Source organism: Aquarana catesbeiana, linkage group LG01 (genome assembly GCF_042186555.1).
Source record: "Aquarana catesbeiana isolate 2022-GZ linkage group LG01, ASM4218655v1, whole genome shotgun sequence".
Lineage (NCBI taxonomy): Eukaryota > Metazoa > Chordata > Amphibia > Anura > Ranidae > Aquarana > Aquarana catesbeiana.
Window position 1 is genome coordinate 570,868,541 of NC_133324.1, and position 26,258 is coordinate 570,894,798.

At 44.4% G+C, this 26,258-nt stretch overlaps 1 protein-coding gene across 1 annotated transcript in view; it reads left to right on the forward strand.

The window, feature by feature from the left end:
* Window positions 1-26,258, forward strand: part of MRPL1 (mitochondrial ribosomal protein L1) — an 83,921-nt gene that overhangs the window by 38,848 nt on the left and 18,815 nt on the right. The window contains exons 5-7 of the mRNA XM_073597417.1: window positions 324-395; window positions 3,525-3,636; window positions 16,561-16,661. Coding sequence (XP_073453518.1) covers window positions 324-395; window positions 3,525-3,636; window positions 16,561-16,661 — 285 coding nt within the window. The remainder of the gene's footprint in view (window positions 1-323; window positions 396-3,524; window positions 3,637-16,560; window positions 16,662-26,258) is intronic.

Genomic DNA, 26,258 nt, shown 5'->3' on the forward strand with positions numbered 1-26,258 from the left:
CAGCCATACATATTCAAATAGAAAAAGAAGAATTTTACTTATTGCTCATTGTGGGCATGTAGTGTGTGCTGTGGTTTGGTGTCAGTAGCAGAGCACAGCTGCTGTGTGCTATTTGGTCTTGCAAAGTAATTTAGTTGGCATTGGAAAGGTATGAGGAATGTGGAATCTGAAGAAGTGCTGGAATTTCTTCACATCTGCTGTCTCTGTCAGTATTTGGAATTACAGGAAAGTAAAAGGAAAGAAAATTAATTAATGGTGACACACAAATGCCGATCATGAATCAAAATCTGAATTGTATTTTTTTTTTCTCTTACCTCTAACAGAAAGCAGAAGATATTGAAACTGCAAAAAACAATGGGGCTGCAGTTGTTGGAGGGACTGAACTCATTCCTGAGGTATTATTTTTGACCCCAGAATTAATGATGCCATATGTGCATAACTGAAATATACTAGCAGGATCCTACTGCAATTATTTGAACCGAGTAAAGACATAAATTATGAAAAAGTACACTGCGTCTTTATCATATGCCAGTTGCCCCCTCATACTTAACAATTTTCATCTGCTTTACCATATAAAACAAGAAGGGCCAAATGCTCAAACAGACCCTGTTGAAATTTAAAGGGAATTTCCAGGCAGACTGAAACTGCTTCTGTATATTGTGACAGGTCAGGATTATATTAATGCATACTTTTACAAAGATATATATATATATGTAAGATTTACCTGCAGTGAATGTTTGCTAAATGTCAAGTTCACGGCTTTTTTAAAGTTTTAAAGTTGCTTTTCAGCCCATGCTCAAATATTTTAGCTGGTTGGGGATCATAGAGAAAAATTACAGATCATAATACTTGAATATTAATTGAAGTTTAAAAATATTTCCTTTTCCTTTACCAAATGTTTTTATGAATGTTGTTAATATACTATTGGTGTTGTATATTCGGCATAAGGCTCTTTGGGCTTTTAAGGAGAATGTGTCCCCAGCAGTTTGTGCATGATCCTTAAAGTGGTTCTAAAGGAAGAAGGTTTTTTACCCTAATGCATTCTCTGCATTGAAGGAGTTGTAAAGGCAGAAGGTTTTTTTTTTTAATCTTAATGCATACTATGCATTGAGATAAAAAAACTTCTGTGTGTAGTAGCCCCCCAAGCACCCCCCCCAATTACCTACCCGACCTTCTTCTCTCTCCAGCAATGTCCATGATCCCCTCAGCCATCCAGTACACTCCTCTTGATTGACTGAGACAGAGCAGTGGCGCTATTGGTTCCCGTGGCTGTCAATCAAAGTCAGACAACCAATCAGGGGAGAGTGGCTACGGGGCAAGGTCGGGGCTCCATGTCTGAATGGATACAAGGAGCTCTGACTCAGCTTGGGTGACAACCTGTAACAAGCTGCTGGCTGAGGGGTACTCAAAGGAGGGAGGGACTAGAAGCAGCAAAGAGGGACCCCAAGAAGAGGAGGATCGGGGCTGCTCTGTGCAATACCAACTGCACAGTGAAGATAAGTATAACATGTAAAAATCCTTTTGCCTACAGCTCCGCCCACAGCCCACCCTTATATTTACCTGAGCCTGATCTCGATCCAGTGATGTAAACTAAAGCAGCGGCTCTCTCCCTACTCATTGGCTCAGAGACAGCAGCAGGAGCCTCTGGCTCCTATTTCTATTAATCACAGCCAGTGAGGAGGGGGTGGGGCCAAGCCACACTTTGTATGTCAATGGACCCACAGAGCAGAGTTTGGGAGGGAGCACACACGAGACCCCAGAGCAAGCGGCTTGCTATGGGGGCACTCTGCGGGGGACCCAAGAAGAGGAGGATGAGGGCTGAACTGTGCAAAGCCATTGCACAGAACAGGTAAGTATACCATGTTTGTTATTTTAACTTAAAAAAATGAGCATTTATGATCACTTTAATTCCTCTGACATCTTTACATTACCTCAAATACCTGTACTTATGTATAGAATACAGTCTGGGAAATTCAGTAGGGCAGTAACGTCACTTTTCTGCCGGTATAGTCTTTTAACATAGATTGCACCTCATTTCTGAATGCTTTCGGTATCAGTACTGACACGTGCTCTAGATGCTGCTAGTTCATAATACCTCCACTTTTAGAATCTTTCCCTATGGCTGCAACAGATTCTAATAGAATTACCACCAGTTCTCAAATAAGCAAACTGGCAGTAACTAAGATCAAGTCAAAGCTGGCATACAGGGGGAGAGGTATGGTGTTGTGTGTTCATTACTTTATTAATATGTTTGAATGTATTACAGTTATTTAATAGGTTGCTAGGACAAAGGCCACCAACGTCCTGGCAGCCAATGATATGGGTCCTGCTGAACTAATAGTGGACAGATCTTGATGGGGACTTCTGAGAGACTAGTTCCCCATTGGGTCCACCTTGTCTGTGATTGACAGTGGATAGCAGTGAGCAGACGCCATCATCTCTATTCAGTCCAATAGCAGCTTTGGAATCTACCCACTGCCATCCGCTGTCAATCATAGGCAGGGCAGACCGGTTAGGGAACTAGCCTCATAGTTCCTCATCAGGCTCCGCCCACCCAACAACTCAAATCCATGGCCTGTGTGCCTGTGGGAGGAGCAAAGCCCGATGAAGAACTTTCATACTAATTTCCCATCAGGTCGGCTTCACCTGTGACTGACAGTGGATAGATTACAAAGCCGTTATCACACTAAATACTGGCTATGTAATACGCCCACTGATATCCACTGTCAGTCACATGCAAGTAGGACCTAATAGGAAACTAGTCTCTCAGAGTTCCCCATTTCTCCCTGCCAACCCCACAGACATAGTGGCCGGGGAGGGTGCGCACTGAGGAAGGGGTGTCCAGTATGGGCAATTCACCCTCAGTGCCAGGTTCATGAAGCAAGTACCAACCTTACTGGTGAGGAAGCCCAACAGATTCCTAAAGGGCGTCTACGACACTCTTTAACACTGTTTGCTACTGGGCACTGCCATCTCGTCCCTGCTGTTAGTGGCCCCAGCAGCTATGGTTCGGTCAATGAAGTGATACGGCACAGTGATCCCGCATCTTCACAGTACTATCCCAGCTAAATGCATCATTATTGTGCTTTCTTTTGCCTGTGTTGTTTATTAGCCCTTTGACCTCAGCTAATAGCATTGCTGAATAACAACATTGCCAAATGCAGAGGCGCATAACATGGAAGTTCACTTTCCCTACACCGCTTCTTTGAACAGAAAGGACTGTAAGGACAGAAATGACTGAAAAGAGAAGAAAGGACAGCATTTCGAGAGACCTTTAGAGCATGAGCAGCAAGGGTCCAGAAAGGTCCTCTACTCTTGGAATTGTCAATTTCTTAAGCAGTGAAACAGTGTCTGTAGGTAAAGAAAGTAATCTGATGAAGGAAAGTTAGACTTGGTTGGTACTTGGCACTTCTCACTGCTGTGGTCAAATTAAAAGGCATGAGTTGGTGACAGGGCCTCTTTAAACTTTATCCAGATTTATGATTTGAATGAAATGCAAAACTAATAGGATGCTGTATTTTCAGATTCTGAATGATGACGTGCAAGCGGATTTCTATATAGCAACACCTGATATTCTTTCAAAACTGAATCTTCTTAAAAACAAACTGAGGAAAAAATTTCCGAAGACCAAAAGAGGTATGGAAATGAACCAACTTGGTATGAGCCTTGTAAAGAGCATGGCTGTATGCAGCTTAACTTAGTAGTGAATAACAGCTACAAAAAAGTGTTTTTGTAGTCATTGTTAATTCCTTTTCTTTCAGCGCAAATGGGGCCAGGGTATGCTCAACTATTTTTCCCTCATCTAATAGACATGGCACTTAAAGCATAAAATATAATGTATAGTCCTGTGCAGCTCCTATTTTTCTTTTACGTATTTGCTAAGATAGGACACTACAAAGCAGTAGTTACTAAGGTATGGTATATTTTTTCATAGTTACATTGGTCCAACTTGGAACACTGAGGGGAGCTGATACTGGAAGTTTTTTTTTTACTTTAATGCAGAGAATGCATTAAAGAGGAACTGCAGTCTGCTCACATAATTTGTAATAAAAACATATTTGCCATTCTGAAGCTTCCCTCCAACCACTTTGCATATTATTTTATATATACTGTGATTCTGTACTTGCCAAAAATGCTGCAGAAATCTTCCTCAACTGAGTCTGACTGCATCCATTTTAACTGTGGGCAGCTGAAGCTGCTTGCCTGTTCACTTCCTGGATTTACACAGGGAGGCTAACCTCCAGCGCTGCAGCTCTCATTAGCCCTCTTATGACTCCCCCCCCCCCCCCCCCTTCCTGGCAAACTCTCACGAGAGTGAGAGAGAGAGAGCTGTGCGTGATGTCATAAGCCTAGCCTTTTTATGAGACCAAAAACAGATAGTGGGCTGTATAACGTATTTACTGGCAGAAAAAAAATGTTTTACTACCCAAAGTTAAAACAACAAGGGCAGAAGATTTAATAGATGGAAAGATGAAAAAATGACTGAAGTTCCGATTTAAGGTAAAATCGGAATGCCTTTAGAACTGCTTTAAATGCTAGTTTTTCTGCTTGGTGGGGTCCAATATTTTTTCCTCTATATTATCATTTTGCTTCTCAGGTAGTGTTCTGCCCTTGGGTAGAGTTTGAAAACATTAGAGACTATTTTACCTCAAGTGACGATACACAGAATTTCAGGTAGCAGTTGCTGGAAGTAGCTGTAGGACGACTACCCGATGTAAGATTTATCTTGGAATTTGTGGAGTGGGTGGAAAGTAAATGGCCAAGGTGACCTTCAGGAAGATTAGCATGACAGCCAGAATGGGCATGGCTGTGAGCAATAGTTGAAGTGGATTTACAAGGCTTTGATTTGGTAACGTCCCTAGAGGGGGCATAACATGACAAAATGCTTTCTAAGAAATCGAAGCATTAGAGTAGTAAAGATTCTCTCTAAAATGACCTAGAGAAATGGTTCAGCATCGTCATGCCTTGTAGCTGACTGGAACAAAGACTAATATTATGAATAATGAAAAAGGCTGGTGAAATGAGAAAACAGACCAGTGCAATCAATAATAAATTAACTGAATTTCAGGAATCTTTGATAGAAGATGACTTACTCCAATTGATAGCCAGAGGCTAACAGTGCTACCAGAGGATTAGCAACCACTGGTCAGTGAGCTTCTTGAGTCAGGATGCCAGATGCTTTCACATGTGGAATTAGCTGAGGCACAGGGTTCTAAATGCAAATGAAAGGCTGCATCATGTAGGTAAAGAACATCTGAGGGTAACCTAATGGATTGTGAGTTGACATGGTAGTTAGGCCCACTGAGAAATTCAAGAGCAGGTCAAAAACAGTGCAGAGGCATAGTGGTGTTGTCACCAAGACTGGAAATGTATGTGACACTGTACAGTCTTCTAGCATACATACTGAACATCTGTGCAAGTCTTTCTAATGCCACACCATGGAACTAGCAAGGGGGCATTGTGGTTATGATGCTAAAGATAAAAATACAGAAAGAATAGCTAAACTAAATAGCTAATTACAAGCAGAGCAGACTACAGTCCCTCTAAAGAAAATAAAGGTTTGCCAGCTTGCGTCTGAAATTTCAGTTGGGCAAAATGGGCCTCAAAGCAAGCAATGTTTGCTGTGGTTTTGTTATCGTATTAAGCTCTGGAAATCCTTTGTATTACATTTTTGTACAGCAACAACTGCATACAGAGAGTAAATGCTATACATAGCAGGGTAAAAACAAACAGTTTCAAACATGTAGTGCAGGACAACAAGTCACAGACCATGGTTTTTATGCCACTACCTTCAGGTGATTGGACACTGGCAAAAACTTTACTGGACATGCCCCTAGTGCACCCTAATATAATCCCACCCACACCATGGAACAGTTTTTTTGTTAGTGTCCCTAGGTTATGGATCTCTTCTCCAAGGAGAAGATTTGTAAACCATTCTTTTTTTCATCACTACTTTGACTGACACTTCTATTAAATCCAACTGCTTATTGTCTCAGGGCTCATTAGCAGTTTTGAGATCTGCTACCCTTGGTGTACATGTTTGGAATTGTACCCAGACTCCACAGTATAGTTACATAGTTAGTCAGGTTGAAAAAAAAACACAAGTCCATCCAGTTCAACCATAAAAAAATAAATAAATAAAATAAAAAATATCGTACAATCCCATATACCCAATTCTATACCCACAGTTGATCCAGAGGAAGGCAAAAAACCCCAGCAGAGCATGATCCAATTTGCTACAGCAGGGGAAAAAATTCCTTCCTGATCCCCCAAGAGGCAATCGGATTTTTCCCTGGATCAACTTTACCTATAAATGTTAGTACCCAGTTATATTATGTACATTTAGGAAAGTATCCAGGCCTTTCTTAAAGCAATCTACTGAGCTGGCCAGAACCACCTCTGGCGGGAGTCTATTCCACATTCTCACAGCTCTTACTGTGAAGAAACCTTTCCATATTTGGGGATGAAATCTCTTTTCCTCTAGAAGTAAAGAGTGCCCCCGGTCCTCTGTGTTGACCGTAAAGAGAATAACTAAACACCAAGTTCACTATATGGACCCCTTATATATTTGAACATGTTGATCATCCCCCTTATTCTCCTCTTCTCAAGAGTGAATAAATTCAGTTCCTCTAATCTTTCCTCATAGCTGAGCTCCTCCATGCCTCTTATCAGTTTGGTTGCCCTTCTCTGCGCTTTCTCCAGTTCCCCGATGATCCTTTTTGAGAACTGGTGCCCAAAACTGAACTGCATATTCCAGATTAGGTCTTACTAATGATTTGAACAGGGGCAAAATTATATCTCTCTCTCTGGAGTCCATACCTCTCTAAATACAAGAAAGGACTTTGCTCGCGTTGGAAACCGCAGCTTGGCATTGCATGTTATTATTGAGCTTATGATCTACCAAAACCTCCAAATCCTTCTCCACTACTGATTCCTCCAGTTGTACTCCCACTAGCATGTATGATGCATGCATATTTTTAGCCCCCAAGTGCATAACTTTACATTTCTCAACATTAAACCTCATCTGCCACATAGTCACCCAGTTAAACAGTGCATTGAGGTCGGCTTGTAAATTGGGGACATCCTGTAAGGACGTTATTCCACTACATAGCTTTGTGTCATCTGCAAAGACAGAAATGTTACTTTTGATACCAGATCCAATATCGTTTATAAAGATATTAAAAAGTAAGGGTCCCAACACTAAACTTTGGGGTACACCACTGATAACCTTAGACCATTCAGAGCAAGAATCATTAACCACTACTCTCTGAATTCTGTCTTTTAGCCAGTTTTCTATCCATTTACAAACTGATATTTCCAAGCCTGTAGACTTTACCTTACACATGAGCCGTGTGTGTGGAACTGTATCAAACGCTTTTGCAAAATCCAAGTATACCACGTCCACAGCCACCCCTCTGTCCAAGGTTTTACTTACCTCTTCATAAAAAGAAATCAGGTTTGTCTGACAACTTCTGTCTTTCATGAATCCATGCTGTCTGTTGCTTAAAATGTTTTCTCCAAGCGTCTTCCAGGACAGCCCATGAGACCTTGGGCTCCTCCTACCAGGACAGGAAACACGTCACCCCCACCAGATAAAAGGGCGGTCCTCCGGGCCCATGTCCGTTATTTGTGTTTCCTCCGGACGGGGGGTAACATGTTCATGGAACCTGCTCCCATAGGCCTTATAAGCAGGGGCTTTGTATGGCTATTTTCTGGGGCATATCACTTACCTCTTCCTCTGCCAGAAGCAGCACACCGCTGGGGAGGTTGGCTGTGCTGCTGTTCCCTGTCCTCAGTGCCTGGAGAGGGCCAGGACCGGTGTGAGGTCGTGCCCCTAGCGCGGTCGTGCCCCTAGCGCGTGGCTGATCTGAGCAGGGAATAGAGGAAGCCGCAGCGCTCGAGGGGGCGGCGCTATTGCGCTCCAAGCTGGCCCACAGGAAGTGCCTGGAGAGGGTTACTTCCGGGGCATATGACCTCATCATCGGGCGCCGGAGACGAGGTTCCAGTCTTCATAAACGGCGCGAACAGAGAACGCTGGCTGCTGGTGTTTCTTGGTGTTAAGCAGCCAGGCTGTGGATGACCAAGAGGGGCAGAATGGATCCTCCTGCAGTACCTGCACAGGCAGCGGATGCAGTTCCCAACACCAGCACCTCACAGGTAAGCCTGGGGTGTTCTGTCACCACCTTGCTATCCCTGTGAGTGTTCCCTCCCCCTCCCCCCTCTGTAGTAGTGGGTGTAAGGGGACACATTTCCTCCCTCCTGCACGTGGTGTTACGGAGTGATTGGGTGGCTTTAATTACATTGTGGGTCATTTATTTTTGTCTTGCAGACCAAGACTCAGGACAAGGCCCAAGCGCAGCCACTTAAAAGGAAATGTGCGGTTTGCGCAAACAAATTGAGCTCCTCATGGAGCAAAGCAGTTTGTCGCACCTGTATAGAAGGCCTAGTAAAGGATGACCCGGTTGCCTCTTGCCAGAAGATGCTTACTTCTGTTAGGGATGAGCTTGCGTCCACCTTCAGTTCCTTTAGAACGCTTTTTGACAAGCTCCAGACTCCAGCAGAGAGTCCATCTTCACTGAAGGCGTCAGTAAGCACTCCGCAGCAGGCAGAGATTGAGGACTCTGAGGCTGAGGTCAGATCTACCCGTTCTTCTCTGGAAGAATCAGGGTCACATACAGAGCCCAGAGATAGAGAATCCACTCGAGGCTCAAGATTTAAGTTATCTGTTGAGGATGTAGATGACTTATTAAAGGCTATCTATACTACCCTTGAATTAAAAGAGGAAGAGGTTCAGTTATCCAAACATGATCTTATGTATAAAGGATTGCATAAGAGAAAATCGAGAGTTTTTCCAGTTCATAGTTCTTTGGTTGATACTATTAAACTGGAATGGGATAATCCTGAGAGAAAACCATTCTTCTCTAGTAACCTAAAAAGGAGGTTTCCTTTTGATGAGGACACTGCGCAGCCATGGAATAAGAATCCCAAGTTAGACGCACCTCTTTCAAAGGTTTCAAAAAACTCGGACCTGGCGTTCGATGATATGGGTACGCTTAAGGATCCGATGGACAAGAGGGGGGATATCCTTCTCCACAGAGCCTGGGACTCAGCAGTTGGAAACCTGAAACCAGCTCTGGCTTCCACTTGTGTGGCCAGAAATCTGGAGGTTTGGTTGACTCAGATTCAGTCACATCTGTCAGCAGGTACCTCCAGAGAGCAAATTTGAAAGTCTTTTCCTCCTATTTCAGGCAGTGGGTTTTTTGGCAGATTCTTCCGCTGAGTCAGTAAGAATGTCAGCCAGGACTTCGGCTCTAGTGAACTCGGCCAGGAGAAGCCTTTGGATTAAGACCTGGTCAGGGGACTCGGCCTCCAAGTTGCGCCTTTGTGGCCTTCCTTTAACTGGCGATCATTTATTTGGCCCAGGTCTACAGGAGGCACTGGAACGCACGGCTGATAAGAAAAAAGGCGTTTCCAGAGAAAAAGAGAGTTCAGACAGCCAGAAAATTTTTTCATGGCCAAAGCAGGCAACAGAGTCCTAGAGAAAAGGACAGCAGGCCGAAAAAGCATTGGACTGGGCACAAAGGCAGAGGCAAAGGGGGAGTGCTGTTTAACCCTCCTCAACAGCCCGTCAAGCTGCAGTGACTTGTGTTCCCCGGTGGGAGGGAGATTGAGGGCCTTCATCCCACAGTGGGCAGCAGTCACTCTGAGCCCCTTCGTCCTGGACCTAGTGACCAACGGGTACAGGCTGGAGTTTGTTCACCAACCACCAGAACGTTTGTTGGTCACATTTCCTCCACAAGATCGGGAGAAAGCGAGGGCTCTGGGTCTCCAGATCGGAGACTTATTAGATCAAAAAGTACTGATTCCTGTTCCTCGATCGGAGCAGGGCAAGGGATTCTATTCCCATGTATTTGTGGTCAGAAAGCTGGCAGGAAAGTTTCGACTTATCCTGAATCTCCGGACCTTAAACAAGTCCATCAGATACAAGCATTTCCGTATGGAGACGGTTTTTACAATCAAAAACCTACTATACCCAAACTGCTTTATGGCCACGTTGGACTTAAGGGATGCTTATCTTCACATCCCTATCCATCCAGCCTTCCAAAAGTTTTTGAGATTGGCAGTGAAGACGGGTATGGGGACCCGACATGGGGACATTTTCAATTTCAGGCCCTCCCCTTCGGTCTTTCCTCAGCCCCACACATCTTTACGAAGGTGTTGGGGGAAGCGCTGGCTCCACTAAGATTAAAGGCAGTAACGGTTATCCCTTACTTAGACGACCTCCTGATAGTGGCAAAATCATACCAAAGGCTGTTGGAGGATCTCCAGGCTGTACAGGACTTCTTACAGTCCCTAGGCTGGCTAATAAACAAAGAAAAATCGTCCTTGATTCCGGCCCAGAAAGTAACTTATCTGGGTTACGATTTTTGCTCAGTGAACCAAAGAGTTTTTCTTCCTCAGGAGAAGATTACCAAAGTGTTCCAGACTATGTCAGCATTGCAGACCAGCCAGTCGGTCTCTCTGAGACAGGTGTCGAGGGCAGTGGGTCTTATGACCTCATGTTTTCCCGCAGTACCATGGGCGAGACTCCGTCAGCGTCCGTTACAAAGGTTTCTTTTAAGAAACTGGGACGGGGACGTAAGGTCCCTGGAGTCAAGGATCTGGCTTCCCGACAGGATAAAAAGAAGCCTGTGGTGGTGGAGAGCTGGTCAGCACCTAGCAGGAGGTCTCCCATGGTCCTTTCCCACTTCCCGAAGGATTACCACGGATGCGAGTTCCTGGGGATGGGGGCCCACCTCCAGCAATGCAGTAGCACAAGGAGAGTGGTCCCCAGAGGAGGCAAGGGCCTCATCCAATCAAAGAGTTACCTCAGCTCGTAGGGTAAGTGAGTTGCAGGCCCTATCAGTAAGGGAGCCCTTCCTCACGATTTTTGAGGATTGAGTTGTGTTACGAACCGATCCAGGTTTTTTGCCCAAGGTGGCAAGTACATTCCACCGATCTCAGAACATTGTATTGCCAACCTTTTGTAGTTTGCCACAGGGTGACTTAGAAAGAAAATTTAGTTTTCTAGATGTAAGAAGGATTCTCTTGGTCTATCTTGAGGTCACGAAGACCTTTAGGAAAACTGATGCCTTGTTTGTCCTCTTTTCTGGAGTTCACAAGGGGAATAGTGCATCTAAAGCCACATTGGCTAGATGGATAAAGCAAGCCATCTTGGAAGCTTACAAAATTAGGGAGGTCCCTACACCTTTTGTTACTGCGCACTCAACTAGAGCCTTGTCTACGTCTTGGGCTGAGAGGGCTGGTGCCTCACCGGAACAAATTTGCAGGGCTGCCACTTGGTCCAGTTACTCGACCTTCATTAAACATTATCGCCTGGATCTCCTATCAGCTCAGGAGCAGGCGTTTGGTCGTAAGGTCCTTCAGGCAGTTGTCCCTCCCTAGACTGGTAAGTTCTGGCTCATCGTCTCATGGGCTGTCCTGGAAGATGCTTGGAGAAAAGCTGAGTTAGACTTACCGGTAACTCCTTTTCTGAGAGTCTTCCAGGACAGCCGGATTCCCACCCGGTATTGTCTGAAGTTATGTGTATTATGCATATGTTTTGCAGGGTCCTACGGTTCTTGAGAATACTGACATGGGCCTGGAGGACCGCCCTTTTATCTGGTGGGGGTGGTGTGTTACCTGTCCTGGTAGGAGGAGTACAAGGTCTCATGGGCTGTCCTGGAAGACTCTCAGAAAAGGAGTTACCGGTAAGTCTAACTCAGCTTTTTTTCCAGCAAGAACTCGTCTATGTGGTCTTTTATTAAACGCTCCAGTATCTTCCCGACTATAGAAGTTAAACTAACAGGTCTATAGTTACTTGGTAAAGACTTTGATCCCTTTTTAAATATAGGCACCACGTTCGCCCTGCGCCAATCCAGTGGTACTATTCCCTTCATTAATGAGTCCCTAAAAATTAGATACAATGTCTTTATAATTACAGAGCTGAAATTACAGCAGTGGGGCTGGCCTGTAGTGTTTGCGTTGGTCACTGGATCTTATGTTTCGCCTGCCATTTCTGCCCACCATTTTCACCAAACATGCAAGACGCATGACTACTGGTCTCCCTGCTGTTCCAGAGACGGAGCCACAGGATATTGGTCAGCACCTGGGTTATCGTGGCTCCTTTCCTGTACATGCTAAAACACTCTCATTCCACACTTGCTTCATGAGTACCCCACAGGTAATTTTCTTATTAGCAAGGCGCAGAGGAGCTGAGGAAAAAAGGCCTAATGGCAATGACAGACCACACTGAAGAAAACCAGCATAACGCTGAGAGTGATAGCTGTTCTGCTGCACCATGGCAAGGTCTTATATTGACACAGCATCCTTCCTCCCAATTCTAGATCCCCCCTCAGAGGCACAACAGATAGCCCAACCTGACTAAGGAAGATTTACCTGCTACTATGTCTGTTTCTTTGGGAAACGTGCCCAAAAGTGCTCTTCTTCACCACCTGAATCTATCCAGGAGCATGACCCTGAACCTTCACCTCTTTGAGGAAGATATGGAGGAGGGTGAGGTGGCTGCAGAAGAGGATACTGCAGAGGAAATTTCCCCTCCTGCATTCTATGAACAGGGTAAGGCTTCATTCCATATGCTTTCTACTCTGAGCTCACTTATTGGTGCGGCCAGAATCGCTTCAGCCTATTTATCCCTCCAATACTCTTTTTGCGGAGATATAGATATTTATAAAAAATTGGTCTGTCCAGGTAGTGGATCCTGCCATTTCTGTTCTCAACAAGAATCGCTCTGTTCCTGTTGAGGATGTTCCCTCTTTTAAAGAGGAAGTAAACCACGCCAAAGTTTCTTTTTTTTTTAAAAACCCTGCAAAGTAAAGGCATAATGGGCTAGTATGCATTGTATACTAGCCCATTATTAAATACTTCTCTTAGAACAGAGCCCTGCACCGCCATTGTGAGCTCTGACAGACGCTTCCATCTTCACCCGGTCTTCCTTCTGGATTTGCGCCGTTTAGCCGTCCTGCGATGACGTCACTCCCACGCATGGAAGTCACAGACTGCAGCACAGAGCTCTGAAGGAACGGCATGGGTATACATGCTGTATTTTTATCACTTGCACATGTACATCTGTGTGGTATGTTGTACCTTGTTTGTTTTTTCACTACAAGCATTAATAAAAAAAAAAAAAAAAACGAATCTATCTAACCCTGTAAAGAAAAAATTGCTCTATCCGCTATTTCTAAAGCAGATCCGGTCTCCAGCGGCGGTTGCTGTGTGCAGGAAAGAATTGACAATGCCTGGGAAGTGCTGTCATCCACAGAGTTACTATGAAGCTTCTCTTGTCAGCTGCCTCTCCTGCACACGCCTACATACTGAAGCCACCGCTGACAGCTATGCATGGGACCAGACAGGAGCGGCTGGAGAATAGGTAAATGCATTGATTTCTCCTTTACAGGGCTAGATAAATTAGGTTTAGAATGTGGCTTGCGAGTAGGTTTAGAGTTAGTTTAATTTTAGGTTTTGACTGAACTTTTACTTTAAGGATTTTGTTGATGGATATTTTGAAACCCTCTTGAAGGCAACCATTGCCCCTGTTGGTTCTGCCTTACAACTGGCCATTGCGGCTATGTCTGTTCACCAGACTTTTGCTAACTGGACTGAGAAGATGACTAGAGAACATGATCCTGTCTTTTAGACCCCTTTCACACTGAGACGCTTTACAGGCGCTATTGTGCTAAAAGTAACGCCTGCAAAGTGACTGTAACACGCCTCTCCTCTCACACTCCAGTGTGAAAGCCCAAGTGCTCTTACACTGGAGCGGTGTGCTGGCAGGATGCTCAAAAAAGTCCTGCAAGCAGCATCTTTGAGGCGCTGTGTATACACCGGTCCTAAAGCTTCCCTGCCCATTGAAATCAATGGGCAGCGCCGCCGAAGTGGCGCTTTGCGGGTGCTTTTAACCCTTTTTCGGCCTTTAGCGGGGGTTAAAAGTGCCTGCTAGTGGCCGAAAAGCGCAGCAAAAACGTTGGTAAAAATATATGTTTCTCCAGTGCTCACCTTTAAAATAGTGGACACTTAGATACAAATGTAGTAGATTGCTGGGTCAGGAGATCTGGGACACCGCGCATGGGCACTTCAGGGCCGGGTCCGGTGACGTCACATGCCATTGCGGCGGTGTGAGTGGCGCTGGGCAGGAGCCCTCACACACATAAATAGAGAGGCTGGGTGATACAGCCATTCTGCTGCTATCACTCCTCCAGTCCCCCTCTGTGTCCTCCTCCGTGCTCCTCCGGTCCCCCTCCGTGCTCCGCTCCTGTCCCCCTCTGTGCTCCTCCCTTTGTCCTCCATTTGTCAGGGTAGAGAGCGGAGGAAGGAGCCGGTAAATCTGTAATTTACCGGCTCCTTCCTTTTCTGAATGCACAGAATCAGCGACCAATGACTCTGTCTATTCATAACTTAGCAGAGTAAACTGTGTTTATGATGCTTCAGCTTATGTCCCCTGTTTCGTCCTCCCTGAAGGACCCAAGAAGGGACATTCTGTTTCTACTACTATTGCTAGGTGGCACAAACCGCTCATTTCCAGGGCTTACACCCTCAAGGAACGGTTCCTCCCTCCCCTTTCAGCAACACGCATCCATTTCAAAGGTTTGCAAGGCCACCACCTGGTCTTTTGTTCATACTTTCCCTAAGTTTTAACTTGTGCATCTTCTAGGCCCTGCCAAGACGAGCTTCGGCCACAAGGTGCTTTAAGCTGTTGTATTTTGGGCTTGTTGACCCTTGGTTTTTGTTAGCCTGTTTGCTATGTTGTTGACCACCAAGCCCCTTAGTTTAAAACTTGTGGATTTCCCATGGTCTATGACCTACCTTCCTGTATTGTACAGTTAAGATAATGGGAATTTTGACTACAATTCACATATCTTGGCATACAGTACAGGAATTGGGTTCCTTCCCTCTCTCCTCTGTTTCTCCTAATTACTTGCTACATAGCTGGAGTCGCAGTTAGTGAGTGTGATTGTATGAGGGTGCACTGGGGGCATTTCCAGCAAAGCTTATGCCAGGTGTCCATTCACTTGAAGGCTGCAGCATATAACTCATAGTCTGTGTTTTCTGTCCTGTACTGTACTCCAAGATGTGGAATTTACTGGCAAGCCAAATTTACATTACTAAAAATAAAATTGGAACAGGAATTGTGAGGTAAATGGATTATAATCAAGCCACCATTTATGGTCGAATGGAAAGAATATAGACAGATCTTCCATGTTTGTGAAAAGCTGCACAAAGCTTAATGTGATTGTAAAGGTCCAGAACAAGTTACAGCCAGCTCCTCTGTTCTTTTAATCTCTCCTACACTGTGTAATTGCTTTTTTAAAACAATGCCTGTAAATACCTTATCTTTGCTCTTTTATGGCTGGTCACATGACCTACGGCTGCTGTATTCCTCCGATCTACGAGCTGCAGAGGGAGGGGCCGAGTTCCCCCTGCGACTTCAGTCCGGAAGGTCACGTGACCGCTGTGACTGGCCTGAGGAAGATGAGGTATTTACAGGCTTCATTTTACAAAAACATTTGCCTGATGTAGGAGAGATTAGTATAACAGAGGAGCTGGCTGTAATTGTTTACTTTTACTGCCAGCTACTAATAGCGGCAGGATGGGGACAGACACACACAGGAGCTTCTGACAGGCAGGGAAGGAGGGGGAGAGAGGAGAGCTGAGGATGACGTAGGCACATAAACTGGCCACAGTAATCAGGGATCAGCAACCATGATTACCGTGGTCAGTACACAGAGGGGGACACAGGAACAGGCAGGATCAGCCTAAAGAGGGACAGATAAGACAGTATAAGCAGTGTGCTGTTTAATCTGCTATAGGGGAACAGGGGTTCTTTTTTTTTTTTTTTTTGGGTTACAACCACTTTAATGATTTTATGGCAAACTCATGTACTTTTTAATAACTTGCTTAAATAAGATTTGATATTAGATTCCCATCAAAAGGTTAGGGAGTATAAAAGTAAACCACCTTTGGACACACCATATTGCGTTTGAACTGTAGGCAAAGCAGGTCAAACACAGCATTTTCCTTTCAAACGTAGCTGCATTAATTGGAATAGAAATTACAGCATTTAACTAGAACGCCCATTCACATGAACCCTAACAGAAATGTAAAAATAAACTTAATGAGGAAATCTGCCAATTTCTGAAGATATATGCTTGTATATTGAATTTTGCATTCCCTATTATCTAGGGAGGCTCACTATAACAGTTGTGAGGTTTGGCTGGTAGTTGTAGTGCTAGTTTTATTGCCCATTCGGTGTTCCGGTGTGCTAGCATGTTGGAATGCCAACCAAGCTAGGGGCCATAAATCTTTAGGCTAGTACTATTTGTACTTTCAATAATAACAAAAGTTACAGGAGCTATACTGTAATCAGTTATGTTTAATTGCTTATTAATTTATGCTTGTTTAATTTGGGCAGTTTGGGTTCCTTCATCTATTTGTGCAGTTTTTTAATGAAGTCAAACCAGACACTTTTTGAAGTTGCATTGTTCTCTCTTGTTTTTGTTGTAGGTTCTGTGGGAAATGACATTGCCAACATGATTAAGCTGTTTGAAAACTGCTATGAATATATTGTAGAACGGGAGTGTTTTATTCGGATCAAAATAGCAACAGTAAGTCCACAGAAATGTGTGCCTCTCAAATTTCACTGTGCATGTTTCCTGAAGAATACCATCTCCATGTGATAGACCAGCTGTTTCCTGCAGGATATTGTATTATTCCTAATATCTGATTAAAAATACTTGTGAATATTTATAGAAATGACAGTCTACACTTACAACATGAAATTCAAGCAATGCCTAGAAAAGAATCATTTTTTTAATGATCAAAATTACTTTAAAGCGGTAGTAAACCACTGAACGTAAAAAACAAACAAAAAAAAAACTGCAAGACAATAGCATAATGTGCTAGTATGCATCGCATACTAGCACATTATGAAATACTTACCTTAGAACGAAGCCCCTGCAGCGGCGCCCGGTCACCGCTGAGGGGGTTGACATGTTTCTTCCGGGTTCACTGTGAGTGACCAAAGCCGCGATTATGCGGGATGCGAGAGGTAACCCTCCATTTTGGCACGATACGCCGAACCTTCAGATCGCATGCACTGCTGATGTCAGCGGCTGCATGCAGGGTGAATATCTTCTAAACCGTTCTAAAAGGTTTAGGAAATATTTTACCTACAGGTAAGCCTTATTATAGGCTTACCTGTAGGTAAAAATCACCAAGCGGGGTATACAACCACTTTAAACAATTAAAGCGTTGTAAACTCACTATTTTATTTTATATTTTTAAAACAAACTGGTTTATACTTACCTGCTTTGTGCAATTAAATTTCCTCCTTTTCTCGGGTCCCCTGCTGGCACTCCTGTTTTCGCTTCCTGTCAGTGTGCCACCATAGGAAGCCGCTTCCTATGGTGGCACACCTGCAGGCTCAAGCCCAAGTTGTGCTGCCTGCATCTATAGACACAGACAGCGTGGCTCGGCTTTGCCCCCCACTCCCTTCTCACAGGATTTGACTGACTTTGGCTCCCGCTGCTCTCAGCCAAGCCTGTGAGAGAGGGGAGAGCCGCTACAGACGGGCACCACAACGCTGTATTGAGTGAGGACTCGGGTAAGTATGGGGGGGGGGAGGTGAAGGGGAACATTGGTACCTAAACATTTTTTAACTTAACCTCCAGAAGGTTTTACCCCCTTCGTGGCCAGGGCATTTTTGCTTTTCAACGCTGTGCTACTTTAACTGGCAATGGCTCGGTCATGCAACACTGTACACACATAAAATGTATATAATTTTTTTCATATGAATAGAGCGAAGTTTGCACACAGGTAGACATCATTTCACTAATTATGTGACTTATGAAGGTAATTGGTTGCACCAGAGCTTTTTTTGGGCTTCATAACAAAGGGGGTGAATATATACGCACATGCCAATTATCAGTTTTGTATTTCTGAAAAATTGTTTTATGTATATATTTTTCTAATTTTACTTCACCAACTTAGACTATTGTGTTCTGATCCATCACATATAATTTAGATTAAAAAAACATTGAACTAAGGCTGTAATGTAACAAAATAGGTAAAAAGCTAAGGGGATGAATACTTTTGCAAGGGGCTGTGTGTGTGTGTGTGTATAAATATATATATATATATATACACACTGTATTTATTGGCGTATAACACTCACTTTTTCACCATGAAAATCGGGTGCAAATAGCGTGTACATGTTATACGCCAATACTTCAATTTCAGCTGCCTCAGAGGCAACGGTGGGGGGGGTGGGTGGGACGAGTGCCGTCAGATTACATACAGTGAGAATCTCCTGTTTACTTGGCGGCCTCTGTAATAGGAAGTCAATTGATGGCAATGGCGAGGCTGCTGCATTGATGGCAATGGTGAGGCTGCTGCATTGATGGCAATGGTGAGGCTGCTGCATTGATGTGGACTAATAAGGCTGCATTGATGGCACTTGTGAGGCTGCAGGTGGGCATTAATCAGGCTGCATTGATGGCAATGGTGAGGCTGCAGATGGGCACTGACCCTTATTTTGCTTCAAAGTTCCTTATTTAAAATTTAAGTTTTTTCCTGAAACTTCCCTCTTAAAATGAATGTGCGTGTTATATGCCGATAAATACGGTATATATATATATATATATATATATATATATATATATATATATATAAAATCCAAAAACAAGGGATTGCTGCACAAACCGTATTTATTTTGAAATTGAAATCTTCAAAAGGACATCACCACGACATCCATAAAAATCAGGCATACATGATATTATGTATGTAAATAAATACGGTTTGTGCAGCAATCCCTTGTTTTTGGATTTTTTCTATGTCGAAGCCTGTGGGAGGGCTTGATTGCTAAGCACGGCCATCTGAGACTGTAGTGCACCTCACCCTTCTGATTATTTTTATATATATATACACTGGAATTTTCATAGCTATGATGCTATACTGGTAATGGCGGTGGATTAACAAATTTATAGTGGGACTGCGTTAGTGTGGAGGGCAATCTGGTGCTAACAGACCCTTGCTGGAAGGTACAGTAACTAACACTGGCTGGGAAGGGGTTAACATCGAGGGGTAATCAAGGGGTTAGCTCTGTGCCTCACAAGTGTAGTGTGTAATATGTGCTGCTTTTACTTAGAGATCAGGCTGATCTGTGTAGAGAGCTCTGTGTGTATGTAAACACGGGACTCTGTGCTGTGATTGGCTACAGCTGATCAGCAGGTAAATAAATCATTTGTCACTTGCTGACAAAATCCCGCTGTAGCCAGTACATGGGCGTGCCTCTAACCCGGAACAGGCTGGATGATGTATGTGATCCAGTCTGCCTGTGCCGCCCGCCCGCCCACCCACAGTAAATGTACTGTGGGCAGCCAAGAACTGGTTAGTGCAAGAATTGCATTAAGGTAAAACATGTTTAGGCTTTAGAACCACTAAGTGATGGTCAATTTCATATATTATTCCTGCATTTATACTGTACAGCAGTGGCATATTGCACAACTCTTCACAATATGCATAAAATAATTTCCATTACTTTCTGTGATAGACTCACCCGGGACAGAGGCTTTTTGGAGGGGGCTGAACTTTAGCCTCTTGCTTAATGATTATTGGCCCTGGATTTTAAGGGAACACTACTCTGTGAAGGTGTATGCCTGTGGGCCCTTGGAGTAATGTTACTTTGGATTCAAGTCCATGTCTCCACAAGACACACAGACTCTAGGAACCCTTTTATAGGGCCTATATGCCATATTAGGAATAGTGACTGCTTCATACTGTTGGGACTCATAGCAGATGCTGATGTCATCAACTACAGCCACCTGTCTGGGGTTGTCTGCTATAATATGTCTATTGTAAATAAGTATAGTGTATCTTTCACCCATTGTTATTTGTGCTAATTAACTCTGCTATTGTGTGAAGGAGTTCTGTGTTGATATTTATGATAATGGTTTGCGAGCTAGGAGGTGACAAGGCTGACCTGAAAGGCCAGACCTCTGAGTCATCTAGTCTGGTTAAATGATTAGTTCATTAACTCATCTTAATTTATGTTTCTGGTTACAGTGCATTGTTAGAGTAATATGATCAGGAGGGGGGAACCGCTTACTCAAGTGTTTAAAAGCCTGTATTTGTGTTCTAATAAACAGTTCTATTTCTGGTGTACTCCAAGACTTGAGTTGTCTGGTTATTGGGGTTACTATAGCCAGATCCATTGGTCTCGTGTTCCAGGACTTGGGTAGCAGATTCTTGGCAGAAATACCCAACAGGGTGTCTGGAGTCTGTCACACTTTCACTCAGTCTTTTGCTTGTTCCACATACAGGTGCACCTAAAAACACATATAAACTAGTGTAAAGCAAAAAAAGATATATCAAAAGTAAGGTTGATGTTGTGAAACCAGACCTCTAAAAGTATTATTTCTTTATTGTACATCACAGGACACAGAGCCATAGTATTAACTATATGGTATATAGGCACCTTCAGGTGATGGACACTGGCACACCCAATATAGGAAGTTCACTCCCTATATAACCCCATCTCTTACCAGGAGTACCTCAGTTTTTTCGCCAGTATCTAAGGTGTTGGTCACGAGTGAAGATGTACTCTGAAGAGCTCCGCTGGAGCGATCCTTGCTGGATTTAAACAGCCTCCACAGACCAGATCCATCCAGAGTGCCACTGAGGCCAAAATGGATGGTACCCGGGCCTCGTATAGGAAGAACAAAGTTTTGCTTGTAACGCCTCTCCTTGCAGGGCTGGACCCCGGGACCCAGGGCTTTGGTTATGCTCACATTACCTAAAGTTTTTCCAGGCGGGGTGCTAATACAGGGCCAAGGGAGTGGAACCCCGATAAAAAAGGACCTGGTCCTTGAAGGTTTGCTAAACACAGCCCGCCGTGATGGGTGAAGGTTGGATCTGTCTGTTATCAGCAGAATCCTGCGGCGAGGATAAGGTAAGGGAAGAAGCCTAGGAACTGTATGGTTTTTTTTTTCTTCCCTGAGTAAAATGTTGTAATGCCTTAGGTTCTCCACTGGAGGGAGTAAATGCACATACCTTTGTACGTTGCCTCTCAGTTCAGCTCTGTGTCAAATGGCTAAGACAGCAGGTGTGTGGTCTCATCATGCAGCTTTGCTCAGAGCGGATTCCTATCCAGGAAAAAGTTTGCATTTCTGCATCTTTTTCCCCCTGAGGGAAAGGGGCTGGGGGGTACAACAGCAGTTTGTACTCCCCCCCTTCTTCGGGGGGTGCCGCGGCTTTCCCAATATTGTATATTGTATTTTTGTGCCTTGTTCCGGCCTCCCCTCTTGCTGGGTCTGGCGACTGACAAGACGCGAACGCTGCCCGCGCACGGGAACTGCTTGAAATTTTAAAATGGGGCGGGTTGATGAGTGGAGGGGGCGTGGCTTAAGCACAGCGCCGTGTGCGGGACGTAGCGTCCACAAGGACACACGGCGCAGGCGCTGGGGACACAGAGCTTAAAGTACAAGCTTTCCTCAGTTAATAGCTGGAGAGTACAGCTGCTGATCACACAGGACACAGGAGCGGTGGGGGCTTGTAAGGCGCTGCATGCAGACATTCCCAGTTAGAGGAAATACATTTTACTCAGCACCAAGCTGAACTTTATTAGTGGCATTGTATTGCTAGACTATTGCTCAGCAAGTAGTGCATTGCCTCCCACAAAGACACCACAAAGACCTCAAAAAGGTACCAAAAACTTCACCCCCAGGCGCTGGAAACTCCAGTCATGCCTCCACACTATCATCTTCTGAAATACCAGAGGTGGCAAGCCAGGGTGAGTCATTGGAACCAATTGGTGGTGCAGCTGCTTCTCACATCTCAGCCCTGTATACGTGACTGAAGATGTCTTTTCCTCCGCCCTGTTGGGGCTAGAAGGAAGATTAGAGGCTTTAATCGCATCCTCCATACAAAGGGATAGGAAGCGTGGTAGATCCCCCTCCCCCACTTTAGACCCTTTACCAAGGGAACAGTGAGTAGAGGATGAGGTGTTACCCTCAGGCGATCAGGAGGAAAGACAAACCAATTACTCCTCTATGGAGGAAACAACAGTGGATGAACCCTTTTCAGCCTCACAATCTGAGAAATTGCTGGCACAATCTCTTACGGAAATGGTTCGTTACACTTTCAAGCTACCCCTAACGGAGTCAACTGAAAATTCTGTTTCTTCTTTGGGTTCCTTAAAACCTTCACAGCCTTTGCATGCATTTCCTGTCCATGCATTACTAGAACAGCTTATTTATGCTGAATGGGATCACCCAGATAAGCATTTTCTCCCTCCAAAGAGATTCACAGTACTCTATCCAATGGAGGATAAATTTGCCAAAAGATGGAATGTACCAGCAGTTGACGCTGCTATATCCAGTGTGAATAAAAGTCTAACTTGTCCAGTGGACAATGCACAAATGCTTAAGGATCCAACAGATAAAAGGTTGGAATTCCTGTTAAAAGCCTCTTTCTCTGTGGCCGGTGCGGTTACTCAGCCTGCAGTCGCTGCAATCCCTGAAGGACCAGTTTAGACAGGCCCTTAAGGAGCTTCCTGTACAGCAAGCCCGGGATTTCGCAGTACTGCCAAGAGCATTATGTTTTGCCATAGACACCATTAAAGATTCTATTCACCAGGCGTCCCGCCTTGCGCTTGTGCAAGTACACATGTGTAGGGTCCTGTGTTTAAAAAACTGGTCAGCCGAAGCACCATGCAAAAGGCTCCTGACTGGCTTTCCTTTTCATGGGGATTAGCTATTTGGGGATGATTTGGACAAATACATCCAAAAGATTTCAAGTGGGAAAAGTACTCTTTTGCCAGTTAAGAGAAGGAATAAACGCCCTTCATTTAAGCGGACTCTTTCTCCTGCGCCAGGAGCATCCACCTCTAGGCAGTGGCGACAGCCTCCACCGTCAAAGTCTAGAGGAAAGCCACAGGCACAGAAAAAGACCTGGGGGCGGAAACATGCAAAAAGAATTCTAAAGCCTCATTATGAAGGGGCGCCCTCCGCTCGCCAGGGTGGGGGGGAAGACTTCTGCAGTTCTCAGAAGTCTGGCAAGAGGAAATTCAGGACAGATGGGTCATCTCCATGCTAACTCTAGGGTACAAACTACAATTTCGGGAGTTTCCACCGTCTTGTTTTCTGAGGTCAAACGTTCCCAAAGATCCAGGGAAAAGGCAATCTCTGTTTCGGGCACTAGACCGATTACTGGCTCAGGGGGTAATCATACAAATCCCCACAGAAGAGCAAGGTTTGGGATTTTATTCAAACCTCTTTATGGTACCAAAACCCGAATGGAGACGTCAGACCCATTCTAGATCTAAAGAATCTAAATTAGTTCCTGAAGATCCGCTCTTTTTGCATGGCTTAATCCAACAGTCAGACCTCCATTGAACCCTTGGGACTTGAACTTAGTTTAGTCAGTGTTACAAAAACAGCCATTTGAACCAATACATCATACTCCCTTAGTCCTTCTGACAAGGAAGTTGGTGTTCTTTGATGCTATATCCTCAGCAAGGAGGGTTTCGGAATTGGCTGCTCTTTCTTTGTAAAGAGCCATATTTGATTATTCATGAAGACAGAGTCATGTTGCGTCCTCCAAGTTTTCTGCTAAAAGTGGTCTCAGGTTTTCACCTGAACCAAGATATTGTCCTGCCATCGTTTTTTCCAAAACCATGTTCTAGGCAAGAGAAGTCACTACATTGTCTTGATGTGGTGAGAGCAGTCAAGGTCTATTTAAAGACGACTGCTCAGATCCGGAAGACTGATGTCTTGTTTGTGCTGCCAGAAGGTCCTAGGAAAGGCCAGGCAGCATCGGGGTCCACTATCGCTAAATTGATTCGGCAAGTTATAATTCAGGCTTATAATTTAAAGGGTAAGATTCCATCTTTTCAAGTCAAAGCACACTCTACCAGAGCAGTTACTGCTTCTTGGGCATTGCATCACCAGGCCTCCATGGCTCAGATCTGTAAGGCTTCAACTTGGTCTTCAGTGCATACATTCATCAAGTTTTATCAGGTGGATGTAAGAAGGCATGAGGATATCGCCTTTGGGCGCAGTGTGCTGCAGATAGCAGTATAGGCCCTCAAGTCTGGGGGTGCCCTACGGGTTGTGTAGCATTACTATGGGACATCCCAGATAGTTAATACTTTGGCTCTGTGTCCCATGATGTACAATAAAGAAAATAGGATTTTTATAACAGCTTACCTGTAAAATCATTTTCTTGGAGTACATCACGGGACACAGAGGTCCCTCCCCTCTTTTGGGATTTGTGTAATATTGCTTTGCTACAAAACTGAGGTACTCCTTGTAGGAGGTGGGGTTATATAGGGAGTGAACTTCCTGTAATTGGGTGTGCCAGTGTCCATCACCTGAAGGTGCATATATACCATATAGTTAATACTATGGCTCTGTCCTGTGATGTACTCCAAGAAAAGGATTTTACAGGTAAGCTGTTATAAAAATCCTATTTTCTCCATGCTGCATCCCAAGATTTGTCCAAAATAAGTCTCCCAACAACCTGGTTTACAGAAAGCTGGTGCTTGGGCATGGCACCCAGTAATGTGACTTTTATAGGAACCCTCCTTGCATTATGTGATGTGACAGGTGTGTCTAAAATTGTATATGAAATTGGGGGGGGTTCAACTGGGTATGTATACCAGCAGCTTTCCTTTTTACTTTAGTAATGTGACAGGTGTGCTTTAAGTCAATCAACTTATCAGTGTTGTAAAATGGAGCAATTGTAGGAAACCCTCACAAGCATGGAGAAAACTTGCAAGCTCAATGTAAGGCCTGGTGCACACCTATGCATTTTTAGTGCTTTTTGCAACCTGCATAGGTGTGAACCAGGCCTTAGTTTAACCCTTTAACCCTTAGGCCTGGTTCACACCTATGCATTTTTAGTGCTTTTGCATTTTGCAGATTTGCACTGCAGTCCATTTAACATGGTTTCCTATGGAACACATTCTGTAGTGTAAATCTGCAAAAAGCACCAAAAATGCATAGGTGTGAACCAGGCCTAATGCCGGGTACACACGATCTGAATTTCCGTCCAAAAAAACTTGGATGGTTTTTCCGACGGAATTCCGCTCAAGCTTGCCTTGCATACACACAGGCACACAAAGAACTTTTGACCGTCAAAAACGCAGTGACGTATAACACTACGATGAGCCGAGAAAATGAAGTTCACTGCTTCCGAGCATGCGTCGAATTATGACATGCGTGATTTTTTGCACGTCCGAATTGCATACAGATGAACGCATTTTCAGATAGGAACTTTTTTCGACCGAAAAATAGAGAACCTGCCCTCAATCTTTTGCTGGCTGGAATTCTGCCAGCAAAAGTCCGATGGAGCATACACACGGTCGGAATTTCTGACCAAAAGCTCACATCCGACTTTTGCTGCCGGAATTTCTGATCGTGTGTACGGGGCATTAGGGTTAAAGTGTTAAGCTAAGGCCTGGTTCACACCTATGCAGGTTGCAGTTTGCATATTCCAGGTGCATTTTGCGTTTTTCAATACATGTTTTTGATTCATTAAACTCAATGAAACCAAAAACCAGAAAAAAAGTTACTGGCCCTTTCCATAAAATGCAGATGTGAATGTGACCCATAGGAAACCATGTTAAATGGATTGTAGTGTTTCTGCAAAACTTAAAAATGCACTAAAAAAATGCATAGGTGTGAACCAGGCATTAAAGCGGAGTTCCACCCATTTAAGTCAGCAGCTACAAAAAGTGTAGCTGCTGACTTTTAATAAAGAGGCACTCACCTGTCCCACAGTCCAGCAATGCGGGCGCACAAAGCCTCGCTCCCCTCCACCGGCATTGTAACAGTGGGCACCCGGCTGTGGCTTCACAGCCGGGTTTACACTGCGCATGCGCGAACGGCGATGCACGTTGTGAATGGTCAGGGAATCTTCTGGGACCTGTGACATGTCCCAGAAGATTGGAGGGAGGGGGAGAGGTGAACTTCCTTCAGGTGCCGTGGTGCCAGGGGAGGAAGTGGGAGCTAAGTGCCTGTCAAAACTGGGTACCCACTCCCCCCCCCCCCCCCCAATTTTTTTAAGGAAATTGTTGCCCAGTGGAGTTGCACTTGTTATTCCATTATACATGAAAGTGGCTCCTGTAGACAACTCCATTGTTTTTTTCCACACATTCAGATATATATTTTTTAAATCAGAAATAAAGTTTATTAAGCAGAACA